The sequence below is a fragment of the Haplochromis burtoni genome, unplaced genomic scaffold, assembly GCF_018398535.1.
Source record: "Haplochromis burtoni strain Fernald_Lab_line unplaced genomic scaffold, NCSU_Asbu1 Contig_45, whole genome shotgun sequence".
NCBI classification, from domain to species: Eukaryota; Metazoa; Chordata; class Actinopteri; order Cichliformes; family Cichlidae; genus Haplochromis; species Haplochromis burtoni.
The window spans coordinates 1,807,773-1,833,456 of NW_024582406.1; the positions used below are offsets into that span (position 1 = coordinate 1,807,773).

The 25,684-nt window shown below is 42.1% G+C and overlaps 1 protein-coding gene across 5 annotated transcripts in view; it reads right to left on the reverse strand.

Moving 5' to 3' along the window:
• pkn1b (protein kinase N1b) overlaps positions 1-25,684 on the reverse strand; it is a 40,554-nt gene that overhangs the window by 7,538 nt on the left and 7,332 nt on the right. For 3 of the 5 annotated variants that reach the window (XM_014334985.2, XM_014334986.2, XM_042220266.1), the window contains 11 exons: positions 9,697-9,997; positions 8,515-8,660; positions 8,287-8,407; positions 6,361-6,506; positions 5,371-5,584; positions 5,074-5,268; positions 4,814-4,923; positions 3,631-3,774; positions 3,416-3,491; positions 1,666-1,795; positions 379-469 (listed from right to left, as the gene is read on the reverse strand). In XM_014334985.2, the coding sequence (XP_014190471.1) occupies positions 379-469; positions 1,666-1,795; positions 3,416-3,491; positions 3,631-3,774; positions 4,814-4,923; positions 5,074-5,268; positions 5,371-5,584; positions 6,361-6,506; positions 8,287-8,407; positions 8,515-8,660; positions 9,697-9,997 (1,674 nt within the window). Of the gene's footprint in view, positions 1-378; positions 470-1,665; positions 1,796-3,415; positions 3,492-3,630; positions 3,775-4,813; positions 4,924-5,073; positions 5,269-5,370; positions 5,585-6,360; positions 6,507-8,286; positions 8,408-8,514; positions 8,661-9,696; positions 9,998-14,580; positions 15,780-15,846; positions 19,358-25,684 lie in introns of those variants that run through there. The other 2 variants (XM_014334984.2, XM_005926716.3) reach the window with 2 other exon arrangements.

Consider the following 25,684-nt stretch of genomic DNA (forward strand, 5'->3'; position numbering starts at 1 on the left):
CTCTATTTTCCACCTCTCTATTCTTCACTCCCACACTATCACCCTCTGCAGACTGTGTTCTTCACACTGGGAAAATCACACAGATTTGGACTTGATCAAATTAAAGCTCCCCTCCATCCAATTATGTCTCATTAAAGCTGTCTCCCTGAGATTTCAGTTCTCCATTTGGCTAATTATTCATTCTTTCTGTTTCTGTCTCCGCTCAGGCCCCGGCTAGGCCGGTCTTAGATTTCACTGCAGCCCACAGGAAGGCAGCCTGTATGACAGGGAGCACTGTTTTCAAGACAGAGGCTGCAGGTAGGAAAACAGGAAAATGGTAACGTGATAGTATAAAGATGCCCATCTTTTCCCCCAAGAGAATCTCTGCATCTCACTCACCACGGGAGCAGGTGAGTCCACTACATCTGTCTTGACTTCAGGTTTTACCAGATGGTCAGTTTCCAGGTTTAGCTTCTCCACTGAGATTTCCCTGCAGAGTGCACAAAATAAAGAAAAAAGAAATCAAACTTTGTGGAGGCACAAATAAAAGCATTACCGTATTTTCTGCACTATAACCGCACTTAAAATTCTTTAACTTTCACAAAAGTCGACAGTGTGCCTTATGTATGAATCCTGGTTGCGTTTACTGACGTCGGGCCGATTTTATGTGGTACATGGCGCTCAAAAATCTGTCAAAAAATGTTTTAGCAGGACTTTGGTAAGCTATGAAGCTGCACCGCTTGATGGATTGTCGGAGCATTACGGCTACCGTAGTCAGGAGCCTCGCGGAGTAATCTGGGTCCAAAACTCCATCCGTTTCAGGTCCCAAAGTCAAACGAACACTGCGGCATCACTGAGAGTTAAAAACTGTCTAAATTCTTTCATCTTTAATAAAATCATCAGCGTTGCTGCTTTACCAGGTGTAACAATTAAGTTTAACATCCAAGCAGCCATGAAAACAGATGGATGCTAACTTTTTTCCACTCAATGAAAGCTCATGTGAGGTTTCCTGATGGTTAGGGACAAATGCAATCGCATAGCAGGATGCTGTAAACGGACCAAACTTCAGTCAGGAGAACAACTGAGATAATCCATCCACAATACGAGGTTAGTCATTAATATACTGCAACAACATGGGAATAGAGCAGCTGCCAGAGAATTCAACATTAATGAGTCAATGGTACAGAAGTGGAGGAAGCAAGAAGAAGAGTTGAGTAAAGTTTGACTTATCTGACTGTTTTGTTTTGCTTAATGCGCCTTATAATCCGGTGTGCCTTATGTATGAAAACAGACCCGTTCATCGACAGTGCGCCTTATAATCCGAAAAATACGGTATTTACTTTCTGGTAAAAAATAAAAATGAATACACCGCCAACAATAAACTCAACTTCAAGAATACCCGCTCAGGTGTAACTCACGCTGTCTAAATGATGCAATAATAACAATAATAATAATGACAATATAAAAATATAAACAATGGCAGACATTAAAAAGTTCTTTAAAGCTACATAAGATCCACCACCCATTAGCAACTGATCCAAAGTGGTCAGATATTGATTCCTTTAATCAGCTCTACACTGATCAATGACCACGACTTAAAATAAACATATCCTAAATTAATAACTGAAATGCATTAAGGCATACCATATGCATTTCAGTCCACCTGCAGACACATTAGTTACATACCCTGCACTGGTTGTGAGCGGGCTGCTTGTGAAACTGGGCGCGCTGCTTCCGCTCGGGATGACGTTCCTCAGCAGGCGGACCCAGGTAGCGATGTCCACGTTCATCTGACGGGCCCGCAGGAAAGCTTTACCTAAACGTACACATTGCCAAATGTGAAAAAGAAACTCTTCAGCTTCAGCTCAGTTGTCAAATGACGTGACTCTATTGCATGTGACTTTTTCATGTGAGTTTTTTTTTCTTAATTTTTTACTGCTTTTAACTTGTACTTTCTGCTGTGATAAAAAAAAAAGATCCCACGTGTGGGACTAAAAGAGGTTTATCTTATCTTTAGAATGTGCGTCTCGTAAATTAAACAGATGATATTATTTCAACTCCTGTGGTTTTATAAAGAAAACTTCACATGCAGCAGGCTTGAAGCGAGTAAAATAATATCTTAATTTAGAATAACTGATGTATGTATCATTCAGCAATTCAGTTTATTTATACAGCACCAAATCACAACAACAACCACCTGAAGGTGCTTTGTAGTGTAAAGTAAAGACCCAACAATGATAAAGAGAAAACCTCAAGAAAGCCCAAACGAAGGAAAACTCGCATTCCTTTTCCTTTTAACCCAACAACATCTGAATGTGTGAATGTGCAACCCGCTCAGACCTAACAACATGCAGTAATGATCACTTTCAACATGGCACAAGTGAGAAAGTCACTCAGAGTCACTGAGGGGAAATTACAGTTGTGCACTTGTCTCTCCGACATGCTGAGTTGTCAGCTTAGCTAACAATAACTTTTTAAACAGGGGAAAAACCTGCCATGTGACACACTCACTTTAAGCCTCCGACTAATCTGACAACATGCTCAAAGTTTTCCTCTTTGTGTTCAAAAAGGCTTTTGAACTAAAAAAAAAAATTCAGAGAGAGCAAAACAGACAGTTTAAAGTTTTTGTTGGAGGTACATACAGACCTCTCCAAAACCTCCTCTCATGCTCATGTCAAATTTTGAAGCATAAAATCTTCACCACTGCTCACCAGTGCTGGCAATAATCCCAGTTAACACTAATAGGAGCTGCTTCAGGAAGCTTTTTGTTGTGCATTTGTTACAATTCTGCAGCATCAGATGACAGAAACCTCTCATTATCTTCTCCAGAGTGAAAGGGCTGCACACATTTGCATGCAACGCAGAAAAACATTATTAATTACCAAAAATTAATTATCCCCGACTTGCTGACAATGTCTAACAGCAAATGACACCAAGATCTTTACTTCACAAAGATGATCTCTATAAGCTTTTTTATTTTGCCAAGACAGTTATGGATGTATCCCTATAACCTCTCTAATTATTAAGGCAGCTACCAAAAAACAGCTGCAGTTAAGAAAACTCTGACCTCGTGCATTATGCATCACTTGGTGTACTTTCCATCAGTGTGTTCTGAGTACGTCTGAATGAAGCCGTGAGGAGCAATCATGCAAAGAGGATCCATGTCTGAATGACAGATCGCAGTCACAGACCGATAAAGCCAGCGGTGGTGACTTAACACACACACGCTTCTCATTCTTTTGTTCACTGGTGGATTCAAGTCTCTTTTTCCACAAGTAGATGGCGCTGCAGAGCACGTACACGTTGTTTTACACAGCTCTAAAAATTGATCCGCTTGTCAAAAAAAATGTGAAACAAGAAAAGCAGCGAGCTGAGAAAAAGATTTTAAAGTCCAAACGTGGATATAAAAAGGTTGTGTGTGAACACTGGAGCATACCGTGCTGCTTAGAAAAGACTTTCTTCTGCCTCTGGAGTCTTCGGCCTCTCTCTATGACTGGATTGAAGAAGGTCACCTGAAACATGCACAGTTACTGTAACGTAGAGTTGTAGGTACTTTTGTGTTTTAGTGTTTGCAGGCAAATATGAATGATGAGGAGGTTCTGATGAGACTAAAAGGAAGCTGTAATGTTCACGCATGTGTCTGCCCAGTACCTCAGCCAGCAGCAGCCCCTGTGGCTCCAGTTCCAGCTGGACTTGGTGTCTTTGGTTGTCCAGGAAATCCTCCAGCTTCAGGTACTTCAGAGCACACAGGGAGCGATAATCTCTCCAGTACACAGCGATCTCCATCTCCCTGGACTAATCACAAAACACGAACATTCGATTGCTTCGATACATTAAAAAAAAACAAGTCTGCAGTTCTGCTTCAGGGAAACCGTGAGAAACAGGATCTAAGCTCATGCTTGGTTATCGCTATAGGAACGACATTTGCAGCTCAGTGACAGTGTAAACATTTAACAGGCAGTTTCTTCATCGTGGTTGTGCACTGAGAATTTGCTCCCCAGATTCAGGCTGTCAATGCAGAACAACACAATCTTCTTCACTATCTTCCTAACGCCCCTCTGCTCGCCAGATTTGCCTTTCTGTGACTTGGACAACTCCCTCCTCCCCACCAGAATGTAAATCTGGTTGAATGATCATAATTTTGACACACTGGAGGAGATCCAGTGGGCGTCACAGAGGCACAAGGACGAAGAGGGCAAGACTTCCAGGGAGAGATTTATATATAGCAGCTGTGCTGGAAATCGTCCAGTAGTGCGCTAGAACAGCGGTCCTCAACCTTTTTTGCACCACGGACCGGTTTATGCCCGACAATATTTTCACGGACCGGCCTTTAAGGTGTCGCGGATAAATACAACAAAATAAAACTAGTACCGGTACCGAAAAAAAGAAGATTTATTCATAACACACGTGAAAAGACCCAGGAAAACCAAGTAAACGATAAAAACAATAACAAAATAACGCTGAAAACCGATAAAAACCCTGAAAACCATACATTTCACACCTGAGCCTCAACTCTTTGCGGCCCGGTACCAAACGACTCACGGACCGGTACCGGTCCGAGGCCCGGGGGTTGGGGACCGCTGCGCTAGAAGATGATACTGAAGGGGAAATGTGTGAATTTAAACCAAGTAAGGAATTGGAAACAAGTCCAAGTGAAAAGAAACAAAACAAAATCTCTGCTCTACTTTAAAATGAAGGTATTTTTCTGGGTAACAACCCATCAAATGCACTGTAGCTAATGTAAAAGCCCATGAAAAGCACTGCTTGACAGCTTAGGCCAGAACCACAGTATTTCTGTGACAGTGTAACAGATTGAGAGTGTGCTTTGTCGTACTCTTTCCAGCTCTAAAGTGAAGGTTTGGTCCCAGGCCTGCTCTCCAACTGTTCTCCAAGCTGTCTGACCCACCACTGTGTTCTCCAGCTTCAGCACGGCGCTCACTTCCGCTGTTAAAGATACACAAACACTAAGTAAAAATCTCGACTGCCAACCGGGCTGCATTTTATTAAATTATAAGCCTCAAGTGTCAATTTGTTTTAGTTACTACAGTCATCTAGAGCTTAATTCAATGGGAAAAAAAAACCAGGAACACTTACACGAGAGGTCCTCGTTCTTACTGGGGATCTTGAGGCTCATGCTGCTGGTGCTCCGGCTGTAGAGGCCGCTCAGTTTGAATGAGGAGCGTCCATCTGGTGTGGAGTAAGAAGGCAGAACGACAGGGGTCCCTCTATTTCTCCCTGGGACGACCTCCAGCAGTCCCACACAGCCCAGAAGACGAACCTGAAGACTGCCTGGAAAGAAAAGGCAAAGAGGAATTAACCTTACGTTTTTGAATAATAAACTCTGACTGAATATGCTGAAAGCTGTTTTATTCTCCTATTTATTCTGTCTACCTGTAAGGGGTGATGGTTTGATCAGGGTGCTGTACTGGTTATGGACATATGGGGTGCTGTGACGGGAGCTGAAAGCTGAGGAGGAGGCCAGCACTAGCTCCTCTTTGATGAGGCAGGCTTTGGGATGATCCTCAGGCAGCTCCAGCAGTCTTTGTTCCAGAGAGCATCGGAGCAGGTCCAGACGCTGGGACGAGCCGCTCAAACCACACTGAGCCTGCGGAGCGCAGAAAGAATACAAAGCTGTGAGACTGGAGACAGATTTCAGATTCTTTTTAACATACTGTCCTGTGCTAACGTCTTTCTTGTAAATGGTGAAAGTCTTGTCCTTAAAAAACAGGAAAAATCCAGCAAAGAGCTGAACCAGGACCTGAGAGATTAACAGGTCTGTGGGTCAAACAGGCTTTCGGCTGAACCGTCAACTGTTCACTGAAGCCTCATAAGAAATGGTTTCACTGGATGCTTCAATAAACTGCTGCATCCATTTCCTATTTTTCTTGCAAAATGAGGAGGCTAAACTGACATTATTTAGCAATGCTTAATGGAAAAAAAAGTCAGAATTAGAAAATGTAACCAAATCTCTTTGAAATGACTACTCTGGATTATGTGGATGTGTCTGCACCAATAAAAGTACAGGTTTTTGCTTCTGCCTTTTCCAAAGAAACACTGAGACTTTAAGGATTGGCTCAGTATTTAGGAACAAATGTTATGACTCTTTCACTTTCTTTCAGAGAGATACGTGACTGATATCACCACAAAGGTACAGCTAGTAATTGGTTAGCATTGTTGGACTAACATCTGAGACTGGTAATTGTGAGAAGCAGCTAGCTGGATCTGTTTAACGGTAACAACATACAGCACAGAACTCAGCATTTTCTATTACATCTACCCAAAGGAGAGACGCAAATGAAACTTTTTAGGGTTTAAAACAGATGTTACTGCCAGGACTATAGATCTCTGACCCAGATAAAGTTCAACCATCTCCTCTCTGACCTCAGCAATGGCCTTCTTATCTTGGACCTTTCCCGCACCCAGCAGTCGCATCATGTTCTTGGCTCCCTCAGCCATGGCGTGCTCCACACGGTAGTGATGCCACAGCTCCTCCACACGCAGCTCCGCCCCACACAGGTCCGGCTTACCTGGGACAAGGTGTGAACAGCACACAACATGAACAAAGGGCGAAAATGACTAAATATGACATAGAAACAGAAAGTGTAACGAGGCTTTTTTCCAACGATGCACTGGACCCTTTGTTTCCATTTGCTCATAAATATAACCTTAAACACTGTGAGAGTTCCACACAAACCAAAATTTGCAGGAGAAATCTAATTAAAGACATAAAACAAACAAAAGATGTTTTACACTTGGTCACCCCAGGCTTAAACCTCTGTGGTGGGGTTTTAAAGAACAGGCTGTTGATCCTCATCAAGCTGGAGACGGTTACAGAAGCATATCTCACGAATTTGATCCTCACCAGTCAGATGTAAGAATGTGTGTAAGAATGAAGGCCACTTAAAGAGCACTGTAACTTTCCACAATCTGCAAACTGGTCAGTTAGCAATGATTAGCCAGGAGTGTTAAGGCCTGGGTAGCTTCCAGGAGGATAAAAGACATCTGTCACGTTTATGAGGCCACCACCAGGAATCATCACCATCACTGAACACGAACAGCGTGCATTGCAGGTCTGCAAGCACAAAGCACTACTCTCATTAAGGAACCATGCTAGCTTGCTTGAATGAAGGCTAAATGATCTTTAGATCATTTAGATGAAGGCTGTTTAAACAATTTTGTGTGGATGAATGAGAGCAAAATGGATTTCTCAGCAACAATCTCTAAACACACAAGTTGCTCTACTAAAGTTTGCTTAAAGTCCTGACCTTAATCCCACAAAACTACTGTGGAAATATCTGAGGTGAAAGGCTCATGAGATTGCAGATACCCCCCACAGACACGTAACATTTGATAATTTTGTCTCATGTGTCACAGCGGTACAGAAAGTTTTTCCAAGAGAAAAGTTCTGTAGTATCGTCGTACTCATTTGACATTGTGTTTTTGTCTGCCTCATTTAAAGCCTCTTTTATCTCTGGTTGAGGTCGCTGCCGACTTGTGGAGAAACATCTGACTCATTTCTGGCGCCAGTAAACGCTCCACCGTGTCAGCTAGCTCGTCTGACACGCTGGGTACATTGTGCGCAGGTCCTTGTGAGTGAGCGTGTAAAATAAACATTAAAGCTTAAATGCAAAGACTTCCACGGAGCTGAGAGGAACTGGAAAGTTGGGTAATACCCTCAAGAGTGACTGCATTTATGCACCAACAGTCATGTGATCCGCGTTAACATAAAAATGGCAAACTTGGCAGTTTTAAAAAAAGCTGAAGAAGCGACACGCTGGAAGAAAAGTGGCACAGACCAAAACAAAAAACATCTTCCCAATCGAAGTGTGTGTCTTTGTGTCAGCGGGCTTGGTGTCCTATCTAGTGTCGCTGCTGATCTGAGCTTTGTTTTATCCTGCCTGCTTATTCTCTTTCATCTCTCACTCCTTCCTTCCCAGCGCTTCGCTCTGTTGTCATCTCTGACTCAGTCCTTTCAGGCTCACTCCCTTCCTGGCTCCCCGCATCTGCCCGGCCTGCTCTCTAACCTCTGTTAAATGAGCCATGGCTTTTAGTTGTTGGGCAACATCAAGGGGATGCAGGAACATCAATAAGACTCTAACCTGAGAGAGTGAGGGGGCTGTAATGGACACTGCGCTTGTGTGTGTGCGCGTATGAGTGTGTGTTTTTGACTGGAAGACTATACGCTGTGAAGTTCTGAACCAAGAATTGATCCGCCCGCATCATAAAATATGCAGTGTTTATAAGCTGAAAGACTGACAGGTGGAGTAAAGGAGGAACTGAAAGATGAGACAAAAGCACGATAGGTACTTTGGTTGTCCTCAGACTGCTCCGTTGCCTGCATGGCCTTTCGGATCTGCATGCGGATGATGTCGATCTTTGTCTTGCTGTCCTGCAGCATCTGCTGAGCTGTCTGGAGAAGCTTCTTGTCCTGAAAAGTAACAAGAGATCATGTCACAGGTTGAACACCGGAAGGTGCAGGTGACAGTAAACATAGTGAGTAAGACTTTTTGCTGGTGGTTGTGCTAGTTCAGTTACCTTGGTACCGCCACTGGAATATATTGGAATCATGTTCTCTGCTCCCTGTTTGACTTTCAGCTCAATGTTCAGCTGCCGCTCCAAAGCAGCTATGCGGTGCTGATTGGTGGACGTCTGGTTGACGGGTCCTGGAGACTTATTTGAATCTGGTAACAGAAAGAGAGTCGGGTCAGGAGGTCAGGTTGCTTCTGATGCAGTCTTTCAAACATCACTTTTGTCAAATGGTCGGACATGAAGCTAAAAACTGTGTGTAGGTTTTCTTTTGGTTGTTTGTTTTTTACTTGTTTTACTCCATAAAAGGCCAACATACAAGACATTTATATGTTTTTACATATTTCCTGCCTAAGGAGGCATCAGGTTTCAGTTACAAGTGAGTAAAGTTTATATATAAAGACACTTTCAGATCAGTATTTTCCATCCATCCATCTTCTTCCGCTTATCCGGGGCCGGGTCGTGGGGACAGCAGCCTAAGCAGACAGGCCCAGACCGTCCTCTCCCGGTCTACTCCTCTAGCTTGTCCGGGGATAACACCAAGGTGTTCCCAGGCCAGCAGAGAGATATAATCCCTCCAGCGTGTCCTGGGTCTCCCCCGGGGCCTCCTCCAGGTGGGACATACACCTCACCCAGGAGGCGCCCAGTAGGCATCCTTGTCAGATGCCCAAACCGCCTTTCCTGGCTCCTTCCAATCGGTGTTTTATGAAGCATAAATCTAGTAGCAGGAATCAGCTAAAGCTAACAGATTTTTTTTTAATTCCTGACTTTTTTTTAGGAAAAAAACCCTAAAGCTGAGTAATGCACCTTATAGCTGAAACGGTGCATTACTCAGGCTTATGTTATCATCACATCATAACTACAGTTCTGGAGATCGATTAAGGTGTTGTTCATTTCTTAGTTTAGTTTCACAACTGTTTTATAATCGTTAGGCACCATGTGGAAATATGAGTATGGAAAGGTGCTGATTTGGTAAAACAGGAATGGAACCCCTGGTGCCAAACAATTTACCTGCTAAACATTAGCACTGATACTATGAGCATGTTGGTATGTTAAAGCATTTAACTCAAAGCTCCAGCGTGCCTTATTAACATCTCAGTGTTATCTAAAAGGAGGAAACACAAAAAGGCCTCCAGCAGCACAGGCAACATGTGATGTATGCTCCAAATCAGATACAGTAAAGCACTGTACCTTTGTTTTCTTCATGGCCTTTGACCACAATGTGAGCATCCAGCTCTTGGAGCTGAGCCTGGAGTGACTCAAGCTTCCGCTTGGAGCTGCGGAGCTGTGAGTCCACCTGCTGGGCATTCCTCTTGTCGGTAGTGGCCCTGCGCAGATTCTCTGCACCCTCCTTGATCTTCAGCTCCTTGCGGATCTCTCTGCGGATCTTCTCGCGGTGCTCATCCAGCCGCTGCTGCACACTGGAGTCTGAAAAGTCTGAGTTTTGGTCCAGACCGAGCTGCTGGAGCACTGACAGCCTGTCTGTGTCACTCTGAAAAAGGGAAAAAAAAGGAGATGGTTGTTATTGTTAAAGAGCCTAAAGAGAAGGGAAAGGTGATTTCCCACAAGAACATGAAAAAAAGGTTCTATATTTAGGTTGCTGTTTATGAGAAGGATTATTCAGTTTGACCTAAGAAACTGATTTGCAGGGTGACGGAGCAAAGCTGAGGTTATGACAGTACAAGCTGGAAACAGTCACCATGCACATATTTGACAAAATGAAGCACTGCAGGATAAAAGGAGAGAAAAACTGTAGGTCTGTGAGAGAATCGTGAACATTTGAGACCTGCCAAGCTGACGTGGTGAAGCAGCATCAAAGCAGAGGCAGCACTTAAGTGTGTAAAGAGCTGAGTGCTCACATCAGCTCTCCTGCTGATCAACACTAACCAGATTACAGAAGATTAGAACAGCAACAATGCAAACTAAAATCAATCAGGGTCTCCTTCTGGACGGGTCACTAGTAAGCAAACATAATAGTAAGCATACATGAGATGCAATATTTAGTAGAGGAAAAAACAGAATATCACCAGATGCACAAGAGTTTAATTTGAGCTTATTTCCAGCATCATTTTTTTTTCTTGGTCGCTAATAAAACAGTTTTACATGATTAACAGTAAATAATCATCCTTATTTTTCTTATACTGGACCTTGGTGCAGCCCAGCAGTTAATCCTATGTCAGAAACAAGCTGTTTTAGCACTTTTTTCTGCAAGCCAACTTTCTGTGTGTCTCAAACAGAAAGTCTGAACAAAAGGTGGACGGACTGTGTTGATCAGAAGAGAATACAATAAGATGTAAAAGAACGGAGGAAGACGTTACATCAGGGGTGTCCAACTCCAGGCCTCAAGGGCTGGTGTCCTGCAGGTTTTAGATGTCACCCTGGGTCAACACACCTGAATCAAATGATTAGTTCATTACCAGGCCTCTGCAGAACTTCAAGACATGTTGAAGAGGTAGTTTAGCCATTTAAATCCGCTGTGTTGGATCAAGGACACATCTAAAACCTGCAGGACACCGGCACTTGAGGACTGGAGTTGGACCCTCCTGTGTTACACGTTACATTAGCAGCTAATGCTAACAAGCTTGGTTACCAAACTGCATCCATAGATTATGTGTGAGCAATACACAATCAGATACCTGCTAAAATTAGCTAGGAATAGTACAAAGTAACAGTTTTACTCACAAAATCAAACTAAAAACTTCTTGAATGGACTGTACAATTAACCACACAGGAATTTAGACTGACGTTTTGCAGATATGTGATTGCTAGCCATCTGACATTAACTCTTCTGCCATTCTGGATGTTTGACAACCATGACGGCAATGTAGGGTCACGTGATTAAGACCTAGAGACCAGTCAGTAACCATTTGGCAACCAGTCGTAAGGGAAAAATGAATATTCCGACAACCAGTTGCTGAGTGTTTGCAGGACCTTGATGGGAAATCCTTTGCTAAAGCCTCAGGAAAACAGATATAGTGAGCAGTCAGTGACCTCCTGACAACCACTGGTAACTAGGGAAAACTGTGTATCTCCAACCAGCTGTGATTGCTTTGATCGGTAGCAGACTGCTGTGGTCACCCACAGTTTGAACACACTAACTATTGTACAAACACTTACCAGCTATTCTCCAAGCAGTAGTGAAACTGTGAAAAGTGTGACACAAAACGGAAACGGAAAATGTTTGCTGGCACAGTAAAAGATGCACCTTCCAGTACTGGCTGCACAATTGTTACTTAGAAGACAAATATCCTCCATTTCTGGTTTGTGTCACAGTTTCTCAAGTAACTGTGTTTCTCTCAGTTTCTCTCAGCAAGTATTTGCAGTCATGTTGACAACTTCTATCCAAACTGCTGGCAACCATGCCAATCTGATACTGACCAAGGCAATCATAAGGATGCTTTTGGTGGAGGACCCTCTTTGTGACCAATTTCATCTAGTGATAACTAGCAGCCTCAAGGACACATTCGCCAATCAGTTAAGAAATACGTATTTTTACCTCAAAATATCATGTACAGTATGGTAAGCAACTCGTGTGCATGATGTCACGTGAGAAATCTCTAATATTTTTAACATAATTTTATTAAAGGTGTTCTAAAAGGCAACAACAGCTATGGGTGACACTGAGTTTTACTAAAAAAACCCTGCAGACAGACAGGCACACAGCCCTAACCCTAGCTAGCAGCTGAACACATAGCTGTAGTAGATGTTCACAGCACAGAACAACACTCTATGAGGAGGTCAATAAAGCTAAAGCTTAAGTTGTTTAAAACAACTTTTAAACAACCCAGAAATATTAAACAGTTATCATAAACGTTTACCTGGCTGCCACAAATGTTCTCATTAGCTTTTTAACTCTTAGCAAATACCCGGTACCACGTTAGCCGCTAAGTTACGATTAACCTAGTGGCTAGTGGCTATGGCTAAAATGAAAAGCTAGCTAAGAGCTAGGCAACAAATATTATCAGGCCTGCACATCTGTAATGTTAACAGACAGCCTTAATTTAACAAGGTGGCTGTAATGTATGAGTTACCAATAATAATAATAATTTGCAGCTAACTGGCTATACAGATTTAAAAGAATTTCTAGCAGGCATTTCTATTTCTTCCACCAAAGTAAACCTATAAAAATGCTTATTTCATTACTGAAGTTGGACATTTTAACATGGGAGCTTAACATAGGCATTGTTCATTTAAAAAACATATATGCTTGACAGAAAATAAGGGAAAGCATAATTAACCTGCTCTTTTAAATTATGTGCATGGATTAATTTAAAAGTTGTTGACAACAGCTGTATCAGTTGTTACAGGCTACACCTTCATCAACGCATCGTGTAACTTGTCTCCCAGTAAAGCTGACCGTCAAACGCCAGTAGATAGCCAACATGTGAAATGGCCACAAGAAGAAAAAGAAAGCAGGCAGTTCACAGTTGCTGTATTTTGCCTGTTTTCTTATAGAAAGAAAAGACCAGATAAAGCAAAAATGAACTAATGATATTGCGCACTAAAACCAGCTTCACGTGCAATGACCACAAGGCCAAATGCAAATAAAAAATGTTGATAAAGAAACAAGCTACGCTAGAGGTTACCAGTTTGGGAAAGGCCTCACTGAGGATTGGCGGCTCCAAAGAAGAGTTTGACCTCTGCCTTTAAACTGATTTAAGCCGGTTGATTTCGCTCATATTTCGAACTCAGTATGATGATGATGAACAGGCGACTGGAAGTTAACTGGAGACAGCAGGCGAGAGTCATTTGATGGGGAAGAACTTCTATGTGTACCAACGGCTAAGCATGGAAGGTAGACAGAAGGAACCTGTGAATCCGTGGAGCTAAACCTTTATGGCAGCAGATGGGAATGGGCACTGATGCATCCACAGTAGACTTTAAAAATAGGAGAAGTTGGCTGGAAAAAAGTTCAGAGATACTAACTGAACCCTCTTCTGCCAACATGAAGAAAGCGGAAAGTATTTAAAGGCATACAACAGGAAGTGAAGCGTTTTGTGGTGTGGCTCTGCTCCTGAACGTCAGATAATCTCCAGCAAACTCAAACTACAGGAAACGTCTTTGGCAATTTGGTCAAATTTGTCAATGCAACCATCATGAGGAGACATGGGAGATGTGTCAGTTGTGTTTGGCACATCTTTTATCTTACCCTTTATAGATGCAGCCCATAAAACCAAATAAAACCTGATGACACTAAAAATGAAACAAAACATTTTTAAACAGCAAAACCGAGATCAAACTAAGTGAATTCTTTAAAAACTGTTGTAACATCTGAGGGCTCTCAGCTCCACTGTGCTGGAGTTAAAAGACGAGCTGCTCAGGGCCTTTCCCTGCACTGTGCAGCCAGCTATCCAGCTTAGCGGATCTGATTACAGCCGCTTAGGTCTCCGTGTCCATCCAGCCACACACAGGCTACGGCTACAGCACTGTTCTCATTAGGCCATAATCCATCGGCAACACAATGCACGACAACCAAACCACATGGCACAGGCCGAGGGCTTGTGGGATTTTAACTGCAGATTTAATGCAATGTTACGTCACTGCACAGCTCTGAAGCAATCAAACTGAGCGTGTCTCACTTGTTGAAAAAGGTCAACTATGTTATCTTGCTTGGTCTAGAAGAACAACAGACGCACTATTTTTATACATGTATACAGAAGTAGGCATGTACGATGGATGCATACTGCTGTATATTATTAACATCGCTGATGATGTGGCAGACCTGAACAGCATGAGCGCGCCAGCAGCGGCCATTCATGGCAGAAAAGAAAGCGGAGCAACCATGAACTGCAGGAAGGGAGAGTTTGCACTCTGACGTAGTCCTGCTCGACACAATACAACTTAATCCCTGGTGTTTTACAACAAAGAACCTCTGGAGTGAGGTATAAGACAAATCAGGCAGCAGGGTGAAATCACAACAGTGGACAGCAGTCAAAATTCACAAGTGATTCGCTGTGAGACAGTAGATGTTTTTACAGGAAATGAACGAGGAAACTGACAGAAAAGAGAAGGGCCACAGTAATGCAGGGAAAGAAAGCGGCGGTGTTGAGGCCTGCTCCGGCCACAGTGGCCTACCGAAGACTCTGGATCACCCTGCTCGGGGCTATCAATCAACTGATCCCGTGGCAGGTCTTCCAATGCACAGTCCTCACTGGCCATCTTTGGCCTCCCTCCGGCTTTGCTCTTGGGCCACCACACACACACACATACACACACCCAGCACTGACAGCAGCACCAATCAGACAACACAAAGTCCTACTCCTGCCTCCCCCAAATCCAGGATGTCCTTCCCGCCAGGAATCAAAAGCCAGGCTAAATCTGGAGCGAGTGAACAAGGTGGAGGAGAGGAAGAAAGAACGGCATAGACCGAGCCCCACCTCGCTGCTTCCTGTTCTGCTCTTTGCCAGATAGAGACTGAGGCGTCATGCACTCTGTACACACACACACATTTAAGTGGTTTTGTAACTGAGAGAGCTCACAGTCACTCTGCTTCCTGCTACCGAGTCCCCATAGCTGAGAGACAGGCTGTTGTGATAGAGTCTACTACCAAAGCAAGTTCTTGTGTATTTTTGGCATATTCGTGAATATGGCACTATGATACACACACAGATTTTATGCATCCAGGTCAGAATTTCTGCATAGATAATAAGACACTGTCAGAAAAAGTGTTGGATTAAGCAAATAAACCTCTAAGTGAGTAGGGATGTGTCAAAGGACAAGCTGATGGATCTGCATTCCCTGGGATAAAGGCTGAAGCAAACAAACTCTTCTCACTTGAACACTAAGCCATGGATATCAAAAACCTGTGCACGGAGATGGACTTTGCCTGCAAGTCTATTTGAAGATGGCACAAAAAATGCTGAGCAGTCACTTCCCATACACGAACAAGCAGTGATCGCACATCAGCAGCACTGACTGATCGTGGCTGTTCCTGAGAGCAATAGATGGTCTCACTGCTGCCTGACTTCTGTACTCTTCCTGCCAGCGAGAGACAAGCAGGTCATGGGTTTATCTGACTCAGATGCTCAGCAGCGCAGTGGCACTGACCTTCCAAGCCCTCACTGTGCGGCAGATAGCCGTCTCTGGCCACTGTGTATCCACCATTGCAACAACATGAGACACGAGAAGGAAACCAACAAGCACACACAGTGTGGCATTTAAAGAGGCACCAAAGCACATCCAGTTCTTCATATTCCCGCATTTTACAGCAAGGGGAATAGGAAGTGAAATAAGATGAAGTTATGCCAACCTATGCAAAGCACAGGCAGTTAGAAATGTTCTGATAACAGATATCCACACTGTGAAACATATCTGTGTGCGGGTAATAAAACATTTCCTTACCGGGCAGCTGTCACTCTCAGTGGCTGGTGTTTTGCGTGGACTGGTAGCTGCGGAGATAACAGCCCCCATGCATCCATGCTGTCTCTCACCTCTACAGATATGGCTGAGATGTCATCATTAATTCGAAGGCAATGAAAGTGAAAATTTCCAAACTGATCTCAAACTATCTTGAAGCCTGTCAACACAAAACTGTGTCTCATTGTGTCTGTGAAATCGCAGGGTGTGCAGCTGCTAAAAGTGTACTGACCACATTATCAGGAACTAAGATCATATCACTTCGCTCTTAAAGTTACAGTCAGTTCATCTGATTTGGATTCAAAATTAAAACATAAAATTACTGTCAGTCAACAGTGCCAACCCTCAGCCTCCAAGGAGATCCACATAATGTACCAGTTTGAAAATCCTTGGTGACTTCCTTCATTGGCTATTGCATTCACAGGATTTTCTTGACCTCTGACCTTAAGGTCAAAGTCACTGAGATTCAAACTTGTCTGAGATTTTTAACAGATACATATAATATGAATTTAAAAATCCTCGGTGGTGTCTTTCACAAGTTATCAAGTTAACAACATTTTCACAAAACTTGACCTCTGACCTCTGAAAACCTCTCGGAGATTTTTCGGAGATTATTATGACGACATATTGATGAAAATCTGTAAAGAACTTTCACTCTCTGTGCTGCTGTTCATTTCTAAGAGCTCTGAAACTTTAAACGGGATATATATTTAAACATTAATGTTACCATCCCATAGCCTAATAAAGGACATGTGGAAATTGTCTTACTTTGTTGGCAGATCAAAGTGAAATTTGTTTCAAGTTGCCCATATAAAATCCATTCCCCCAGCAGATAATCTATACTGCACTTAAAACATGCTGTAAACAAGAGAATCAGTGAAAACGTGGCACTTGCAGTTTTAACCAAACAAGTTAACTCATGTTCAGCATCCGTTACCATAGTGATTTCGCCAGATAAAAAGAGAGTGACAGAAAGCTCGGCATAACTTGCTAACCCATTCATCTTGCTTCGTACTACACCCCTCTGAAACCCAAGGTTTTTTTGTTCTATTGTAAAACACAATACAGCACTCCTTCAAAATCTTCTCCCCGTACAATATGTCCAGTCGGGCCGCTATTTTTAGATCGCTCTACAGAAGTCCGGCTCTGTCCCCTTGCACTTGTGCATCTGTGATGCAGACTGGATCTCCACTGTGTAAAAACAGGAAGCTTTCAACTCGATTTTTTTTAACTGTTGTTAACTTAGCATTTTAACAACTGTTTATAGCAACTATTTTAAAAAGGAAAAAACACCTCATGACAAATTTTAAGGCTTTTACTGCCTGAGCAGAAGTCTTGCTCCCATGCCACCATGTACTCACTGTTTAGAGAGTGAAAGAAGGCTGTGAACAGCAGCAGCAACCAGACTGAGAAAAATAACAATTTTATCTTGGTATTCAGCATGACCCTTGATGAGTTTGAATCGATAAACTTGATGACACAAATATCTGTATGAAAGAATAACAGTTTAACTCAGTTTTTCCTTGTTTGGCACCTTGTCCTCCATCAACGATCAACAGCTGCTTGTTATCCATAGCCTTTCTGAACAATGACAGTGTGTTCAGAGCAGGGTATTTTTCCGTGACCTGGACCCTGCCTTTCATCCAACTGTCTCTGCTGATCTTCTCACGACTGGCCTGGGGAGTCTTAGCACCCCTGGCAAATTGAAGGGCTGCCAGGGACTGGAGGCCTTAGACAGATGCTCAGACAAAAGTCTGACATCGAAAACATCATCCTGGCTTAATGAGATTAAAACACTGTATACATTTTACATTCCATCAGTGAATTGATTAGATAAGAAAATACTCCACATAGACTTTGCCATGGCGATATAATAGGACGAGATTATGCATCTGAGAGAGGAATTCCATCCATAATTAAAATACTAGTGTTTAGTCCTCCTTGATTTTATTTTAAAGTTAAGTCACTGCTAACCGGCTAGCACTGGATCTTCTAGTCTTATGTTTTTCCCACCATATCATGGCAGATTTCAATCAATCAGCTGCTCATCCAGCAAGAACAAGGACCACCGGCTACAGTTGGAATTGTTTCTAGATGAAACAAGCCTATAAGAGTCAAAGTGTGGAACAAAACAACTCCCAACTGCTATCTTCATCTCTCTCTCTCTCCAACCCCTTCTGTCTTGGCCTGTCTGTATTTTCTTTGCTTTATACCTATTGTAATAATAATAGTGTTGCTCCCTCTTTCCTACCTCTCTTAAGCTTACCGTCCATCCATCGTGCACATATCTCTGGTAACAGAGGCTGCCCGGTGACGCCGGTGGGTGACAGAAAGCTATCCCTTTGATTGAGTTTTAATGGCCTGTCAACTCATCTTAACTCATCTGGAGTTAAAAATACAGATTAGGTCCATTTTGTTGGAAGTGCAGGCGGTCAGGGAATGCTTCATTCTGTGAGCACTCATTTTATTACTTACTCGCTCACAAACACCTGCAATTCACAGGCAACAATTGTAATGAGGAGGCTTGGGAATGGACTTTCTTACCTGAATCAAGTTATGAATAATTTAATAAATGAACCCTAAGCCGCGTTTTGCATGAGGAGGCGTTTTTGTCCCTGAAAGGGGGACTTGTTGGAAGTTGAGGAAAATTCATTTTCTTTCATAAAGGTTAAAAGTGAAATGCAAGGTCATGTTGTCAATTTTATTATGTGCAGATGTGGGCCATTTCTAAAGAACGTCTGTAGTGTGATAAACCTCACCTGAGCAGAAGTGGACTAAACAGAGAATTCCAATTAATCCCTGCACTTACAAACACACACACACAAACACACTTCTGCCCAGCAGATAAAACAAGGCAATGGATACCAACAGAAAACACTGAACAAGCTCGACCACAAAGATACATTAACTCTCATTTCCAAGACTGACATCCACAAACATACAGGCCTAATGTACTGTAACTGATTGGTAATGAATAAAACAGCACTGTAAAGGACCATGTCAGTTGGATGTTGAGGGTACTAAGAGGAGGAAGTGTTGCTCTGCATGATGTTGGCACAGCAGATCAGAGGGAAGTCTGCTTTTGGGCTTCAAAGTTAACTTGAGGACACTGTTACAGTCAGCGAGACTGAGCCGACTCCTATGTGAGCCTAGTTTCACTACCGAGCAATAGAGTTAGGTATGATCTTTGATGTGACTGATCCCATTCTGTCCACCAAAAGCTACAGCAAACAGATCAATCGCTTATTTTAGCTTTTGTCTTGCATTTTGTTTTCTTGCATTGCACGGGGATAAAGTGGTAATAAATACGAGAGAACCAGAAATAATGGGGAATCTCAAGCCCCCCCCAACTTACACACTTATCCTGCATTCATCTACATTACATTCCTGGCCATTTTAAGACATTAAAGTAACAGGGTGCAAAATAGCATCATTAATTGTCAATGCATTGCAGATTGCAGACAACTGAATTATGTTTTCTTACCCATCGCAATTTAACCCTTTAAGACCTACCATAGAACCAAGTCCGCCAGAGCTTATATTATATTTTTACATGCTGTAGTGCCATTTTTGGGAGCAAGTTGCTATACATCAATACAACCATGATAGCCCAAATTTTAATAATATGTATGCATTAAGTGCATAGTAATTACATAAATTGCAAAAAAGTGCAATAAACTACAAAAAAATTGAAAATCGTTTTTGTTTTTTTAACATATATTTCTAGTTAGAGAAATTTAAGAGGCTTATCCCTTAAAACTGTAAATACAAAAAAGTTGCACAAAATAGTTTCCAACCACAGCAAATTTATTTTGAGTATCTTCATAGTTTTATTTTTGAAATACACCAATTTTTACATACTGCAGAAAAAACAAAAAACAATCCTATAATGCAAATCTGCAAAGAAAACAGCATGTGCATCAAAATAAACTATTTCCAGCAGTGCAATTTGACTTCTAAGCATCCCAGAAATGACACAGAAAGTCATAAAGTCAAACATAATTTTTAAAAAAACACCAGTATAGGCTTATAAGGCCTTGATGGTAAAAAACTACATTTCTGCGAAAATGACGTCACTTCGGAAGTGACGTCATTGACTATCGGTTGGGGAATACTCAAAACAATATTTGCGCTTTAGTAATTAGTCCATACAAGTAGATGAGTCAGTGAAGCTCACTTCTGACCGATGAAAGTGATATTGAGATGAGTTGAGGATATCCTGAACATTTCTATTAACATTTCTATTAATGCTGTCTTTGCCTCTGTTAGCCACTGTTAGATTCTGTTAGCCACTGTTAGATTCTGTTAGCTGCTGTTAGATTCTGTTAGCTGCGCTCAGTGAAACTTTCTTTGAAAATTGTTGGACATGGACATTTAGTGAATAAACCTGTCATATGATGTGAGAATGTAATCAAATTCTTTATCAGAGGGAAAGTTTGATTTTCAGGATACTCGAGCCATTGAGGGGCATAATGTTAGCTTAGAACCAGCTGTAGCTGTATTAACTAGCTTGTTATCAACTGTCTGGAGAATGGATGGTTAGGTTTTTTCTTCATCACCATCAGTTTTAAACTCTGCAATTGTGTTTGACTTACACAGCAATATGAGCATTTTTGTTGGCATTTATGACTCAATACAGCCCCAGTTTCAAAAAAGTTGGTCCACATGTAACCTATGTTTAAACAGTAAATAATATGATGATTCTCTAAAACTAATTGGCCTCTATTGTGTAGACGCTATATAAGCTCCTAGGTCATTTAGTAGGTGTCAATCTCTTCATCTTCTAGGAGGAAAATGAAAAAAAGTTCCTTTTACGTTTAACAGAGAGCATGCATAGTAATAGCTGGCTTTGCAGAGTATAACACATGGAGTTTTACCATGCAAGAAGGCTGCGGAAATTGGGAAACATACAGTCATGCTCAATTTTAAATATCAAATATTCTTCATTTAATCTGTTTTTCGGAAATGCACAAACCTTATCGCAGTGAAATACTAAATCACTGCAGTTCCGTTTTAAGACCAGGAAAACATACACCAAACAAATCACAAAATTATTTCAGCCAAATTCCCAGCTGTTATAAAATCTGTATTGGGATTTAAACTCTTGCCCTCTATGAATGAGTTAACTGCTTACAGAATGTACCTTGGACTGTGTCTGTGTGCTGCCTGTTAATCCCTAAAATCCCTTATATTCCAGGGAAATTCTCTAGCCAAATCTCCTTTTTACAAAGTCTAACACTGCCGTACGTATATGTGCTGTACTGTACTGAATTCACGTTTATGAGGGGAGAAGATTCGCCACGTCTGAGCAGACAGGAGACAAAATGTGCTCCGGTTTAGGTCACAAAAAAAGTGTCTCGTGTCCGAGTGCACATCTGCCTGCATGGCCGTGAGTTTGTGAATGTGCAGCAATGTCCGCTTCACAGCCGGGGAGGAGCTGATCGACATGCACGGCATCGTTGTGAAAGAGTCTATCTTCTCAAGAGACTTCAGTAAACACTAATGTGTTTGTGTTCCTAGCTTTGTCCATTGTGAACTCTCCTGCAACAAACAGGCGCTCTGTTCAGGCTCCTCAGGAATAAAACAGCATAAAACCCCGAATGGGAAAAGCTCCACAGTTCTCATAATTAATATGGCTCTGTCTTGCATGTAACAGAAGCTTAAGGATAAGATAGAAATAAAAATGACACAGTTGAAGGATTGTGACTATTTCCAAAAATACCATTCTTTTAAGTCCATTTTACTCCAACCTTATATTAAATTTTGTGTGCAAGGCAACATCATCTTAAACATTGCTTCTATGTAGTATATTTATATGTCATTAACATGCATGAAATAATACATCCAAAAACAGAAATTTATTGAACTTCTCAGATAAATAATAAATGACAAAAGGAGCAAGGCACATTTTTAAAAAAATACACTATTTACCGCATTTATTTGCATCAATCTTATTTCAGCTCAGTGTGAGTCATTACTGCATACTGCTGTTATTTATGGTCATGCTAGACACGCACTGAGGGAACCTCCTCTCACAAAAACACACTCACTTAAGTTTGAGTGTTTCTGATGATGACATGCTATGTTACGGTAATAACACAATAACACCTTCCTAATAAGTGCTAAACTGAACAGCAGGAGCGTGAGAAAGAGAGGAAAGCATTGTCATTGTCACTGAAGCTTTTCTGCTGCATACTGCAGAAAATCTTTTGGTATAGCCGGCTTAAAAGACCTCCAAACTGCTGACCTTTTGTTAGTTCTCCTGCTAGCTGCTGCTATAATGTGGTGAGATGAAAACAGAATAACTGAGGGAATAGAACAGGTATGCAGGCTGAATCAGCTAAAGCAGCAACCCGTACATGAGATTTGAGGTCATATATGTGACATTCATTGCTCAAGAGTTGTCTACCACATTGACACGGTAAAGCCACTGATTGCTAGGCAGAAATAAGCATTTCCAAACTGGCTTGCAGTGGTTCCTGACGGTTGATCTTGTTGCTAGCACATTTCCACATTTTCTTGTAGTTTTTCATGTTTGTCTGCTCTCTACCTATTAGCTGTGTGGCAGAAAAACGTAAGAAAGTGCAAAGCGAATAGAAAATGGAGACGTTGTAGCCAACGTGTTTAAAAGGCACAATTTTTCCTTTGAAGACAAACAGTCTCCATTTCTGGTTTGTGTTGCACTTTTCGCAGTTTTAAAACAGCTCGGACAGTATTTCAAGACCATCCCTTGCATTAAAACTACAACCGCAGCAAAATACGTTTTTGACTATCGGTTGGGGAATACTCATTTGTCTCACTTGGGTGGTGGTTGCCAGGTGGTTGCAGACCAGTCTCTAGGTCTGTATGACACACACCTAGAGAGTGGTCTGCAACCACCTGGCAACTACTAGTTGTAAAGCAACTTGTTGTTGCTGGCAACCAGTTGGGGAAGGCACTAGGAAAATTATGCCTCTGTTGCTGGGGCTATAGCAATCATTTTCATAGTGCCTTCCCCAACTGGTACAGCTAGTGGTTGCTAGGTAGTTGCAGACCAGTCTCTACGTCTGTATGATTTTGGCCTGCTTCACTTGAGCCTATGCTGCCACTATGATCGTCACATGTCCAACATGGCAGACAAGTTAGTGTCACGTGTTTAGTGGTCACATGTCTGCAAAACCTTGATAATACACACAGAAGGCTATCGGCTGAGCCATCAGCTTACATGAGATGGTATTATGCAGCTTGCTGGCTGAGCTTGACCCCTGGTGTACACGAACAAACGCTTTGCTTTTGGAGATTTGTAGTTATTTGCTTTTAGGCTAGCCTATTCAGTATGTTTTTTAAAGAGCAGCCCCTGACTGGCTGAGAGGTAAAAAAGGTCAGTGGAAATAAATGCAACAGACATAACCCACTTTTCCCTGAATGCACCACTGAGATGCACCTGCATATAAAAAAGGCAGAAAACAAAGTTGTTGACCTACAACAGTCAGCCTGCATAAGGGTGTTACTCAGAGGAGAACCCATGAGGCACTTTGCAGTCAGAACTGCTTTAACTCCATGCCTTTCTCCATATTTAAAACTGATTTCAAGTTGGGTATGGGAACGTATGGTGCATTACACTCAAAAAGACTGAAAATATATGCAATATTAAGAGCTCTCAAAATAGGAGAAAACGCAGGGGAGGTCACAAAGGAGAAAAGGCATGTGATATCAGGTATTGTAGGAAGTGAGGTAATGTGCATAAAGACAGAAGCCTGAAGGGAGAGGAGGAAATAAAAAGCTGATTCGGTCTATAGATTAAAGTCACACAGGTAGATGGTACAGCCCCATTTAGCAGGAAGTAACTTCCTGCAGATTCGATTTTAAGAAATTCAACTTAGTGCTTCTTTGTGGATGCTCCATAACTGAAATCTCACAGGAATCCCGCAGCCTAAAACATGAATGAGCTACAACTGCTGCAGGATTTGCCCCATTACTGTACTGTACTTCCTCCCCCCACCTCCCCCCCCCCCAACTTCCTGGTATAAATCCAAACTCAGATGTTGTGTAAATCATGCACGGATGTCCATGAGAGATTTCATCAGAAAATCATGTGTTTTAAATCTGAGGTTATTAAGATGTCATCCCGCAGCGTCTTCCGGCCTCTTGCTCCTGAATCTAACGGGTCAACAACAGGCTTTGTGACACATGCTTTACTCAATATGCTAACATGTCACCTACAGTGATTATCAGAGGACAAAGGGAGCGGAAAGTGACACACTGTGTAATGGAGTGGCTGAACCGGCATGATGGTAATGGACGAGGAAGATTAAAAATTATTATGGCAGAAGGGCTGAGGGGGATAAGAGGTCCATTCTATAATGCAGACGATTATCCCTCTTTACTGATGCTGTTGATTATGACAGCGAAGTGCTTGGAGCGGGAGGAAAAAACAAACATGCAGAAATGTTTGCAGATTTGTATGATCTTGGTTGCACTATAATGGCTAATGAAAACAAGACCCCATTCATCAGGTCAAAGTAGTCTGCAGAGAGTAGTCTGCACATGATGTGGCACTTTGATTTTTCTGCTGCTCATCTGGGGTTATGCAACGGTGCAATCCTGCAAGGGAATACTTAGTACTTACTTATTCAATATGCTTAGGAGCACTGCATGAACCTCACTTTTAAAAAGGCTCAAAAAATAGCTAACAAAGCATTATCTAGGGACTATTTTCAGATGTGGATTCATGCACCAGCAGCAGATAAGCATGTGTGGATATGACTCAAAATATTTCTAAAATAGCACGTCTGACCAGCAACCACTGGTTGCAAGAGCCGAAAAACTGCAGTCCAACCATGCTCACAGCCATGCAAATGATGCAGACAATAATGCTAAATCATTCTACCAAAAGCTCAAAAAGTCCTACTGTTTAGTAAACCCATCTTATGGGCGGTTTATACGTCAGTCAAAAGGATCCTGTGCTCTCATTAGTATTTACTTTAATCACTCACTGTGAAGATGAGAAAAAAATGTATTCGAGACCGACTTCACAACACCGGCACGCTACAGCTGTGGCTCAAGAGGTTAAGCCGGGTCTACTAATTGAAAGGTCGTGGTATGATCCCTAGCTCCTCCAATCTGCATGTCGAAGTGTCCTTGATTACGACTTTGAATACCAAGTCCCCCTGATGCATGCAGCTCCACTGGAGTGAGTTTGTGCATGAACCTTAGAATGAAAGCACTGTACCAATGTGTGTATGAATGGGTGAAAAAGACTTTGGGTATAAGTGCTCAGCTAGAGTAGAAAACTGCTCTAAAGTACCAGTCCATTTCAGCAGCTTGAAGTTGCTGAATATGACTGACTTTCTATCATTACTAATCACCACATAACCGCCTGTTTGCAGTCTATCAGCAAATCAAGAAGTGCATCTTGGAAAAGTGAGGGTCTGTGGGGACACAGGTTTTGGATACACTGATAACACTTCTTGTAGGATCAGTTTATTATTGGTTCTGGAATTTCAGCATGTGTGTTGATAAGAAGAAAAATATAAAAGTTAGAGCCATGTGACAGCAATTCTTTTATACAATGTAGTACTGCTGGTCGGAGCTTATTGGAAGAAAAGGGTCAAGCCAGGGATCATAAAAGTCCGAGACTGCCCGTAGCATATCACAATACGTATCCATATCAAAGCTGGTGCAGCCTGTCAGCTAGTTCAGTACCAGAACTATGAGTCAACCTTTCTCTTTTCTGTCTTCTGTTGGCTTTCCCTCTTCATTAAAGACTATTTATGCTTCTCCAGTTACAGCTTTCATCATATCCCGTGAATTGTTGATATCTTGGGGGGGGGAAAGCCCAAAC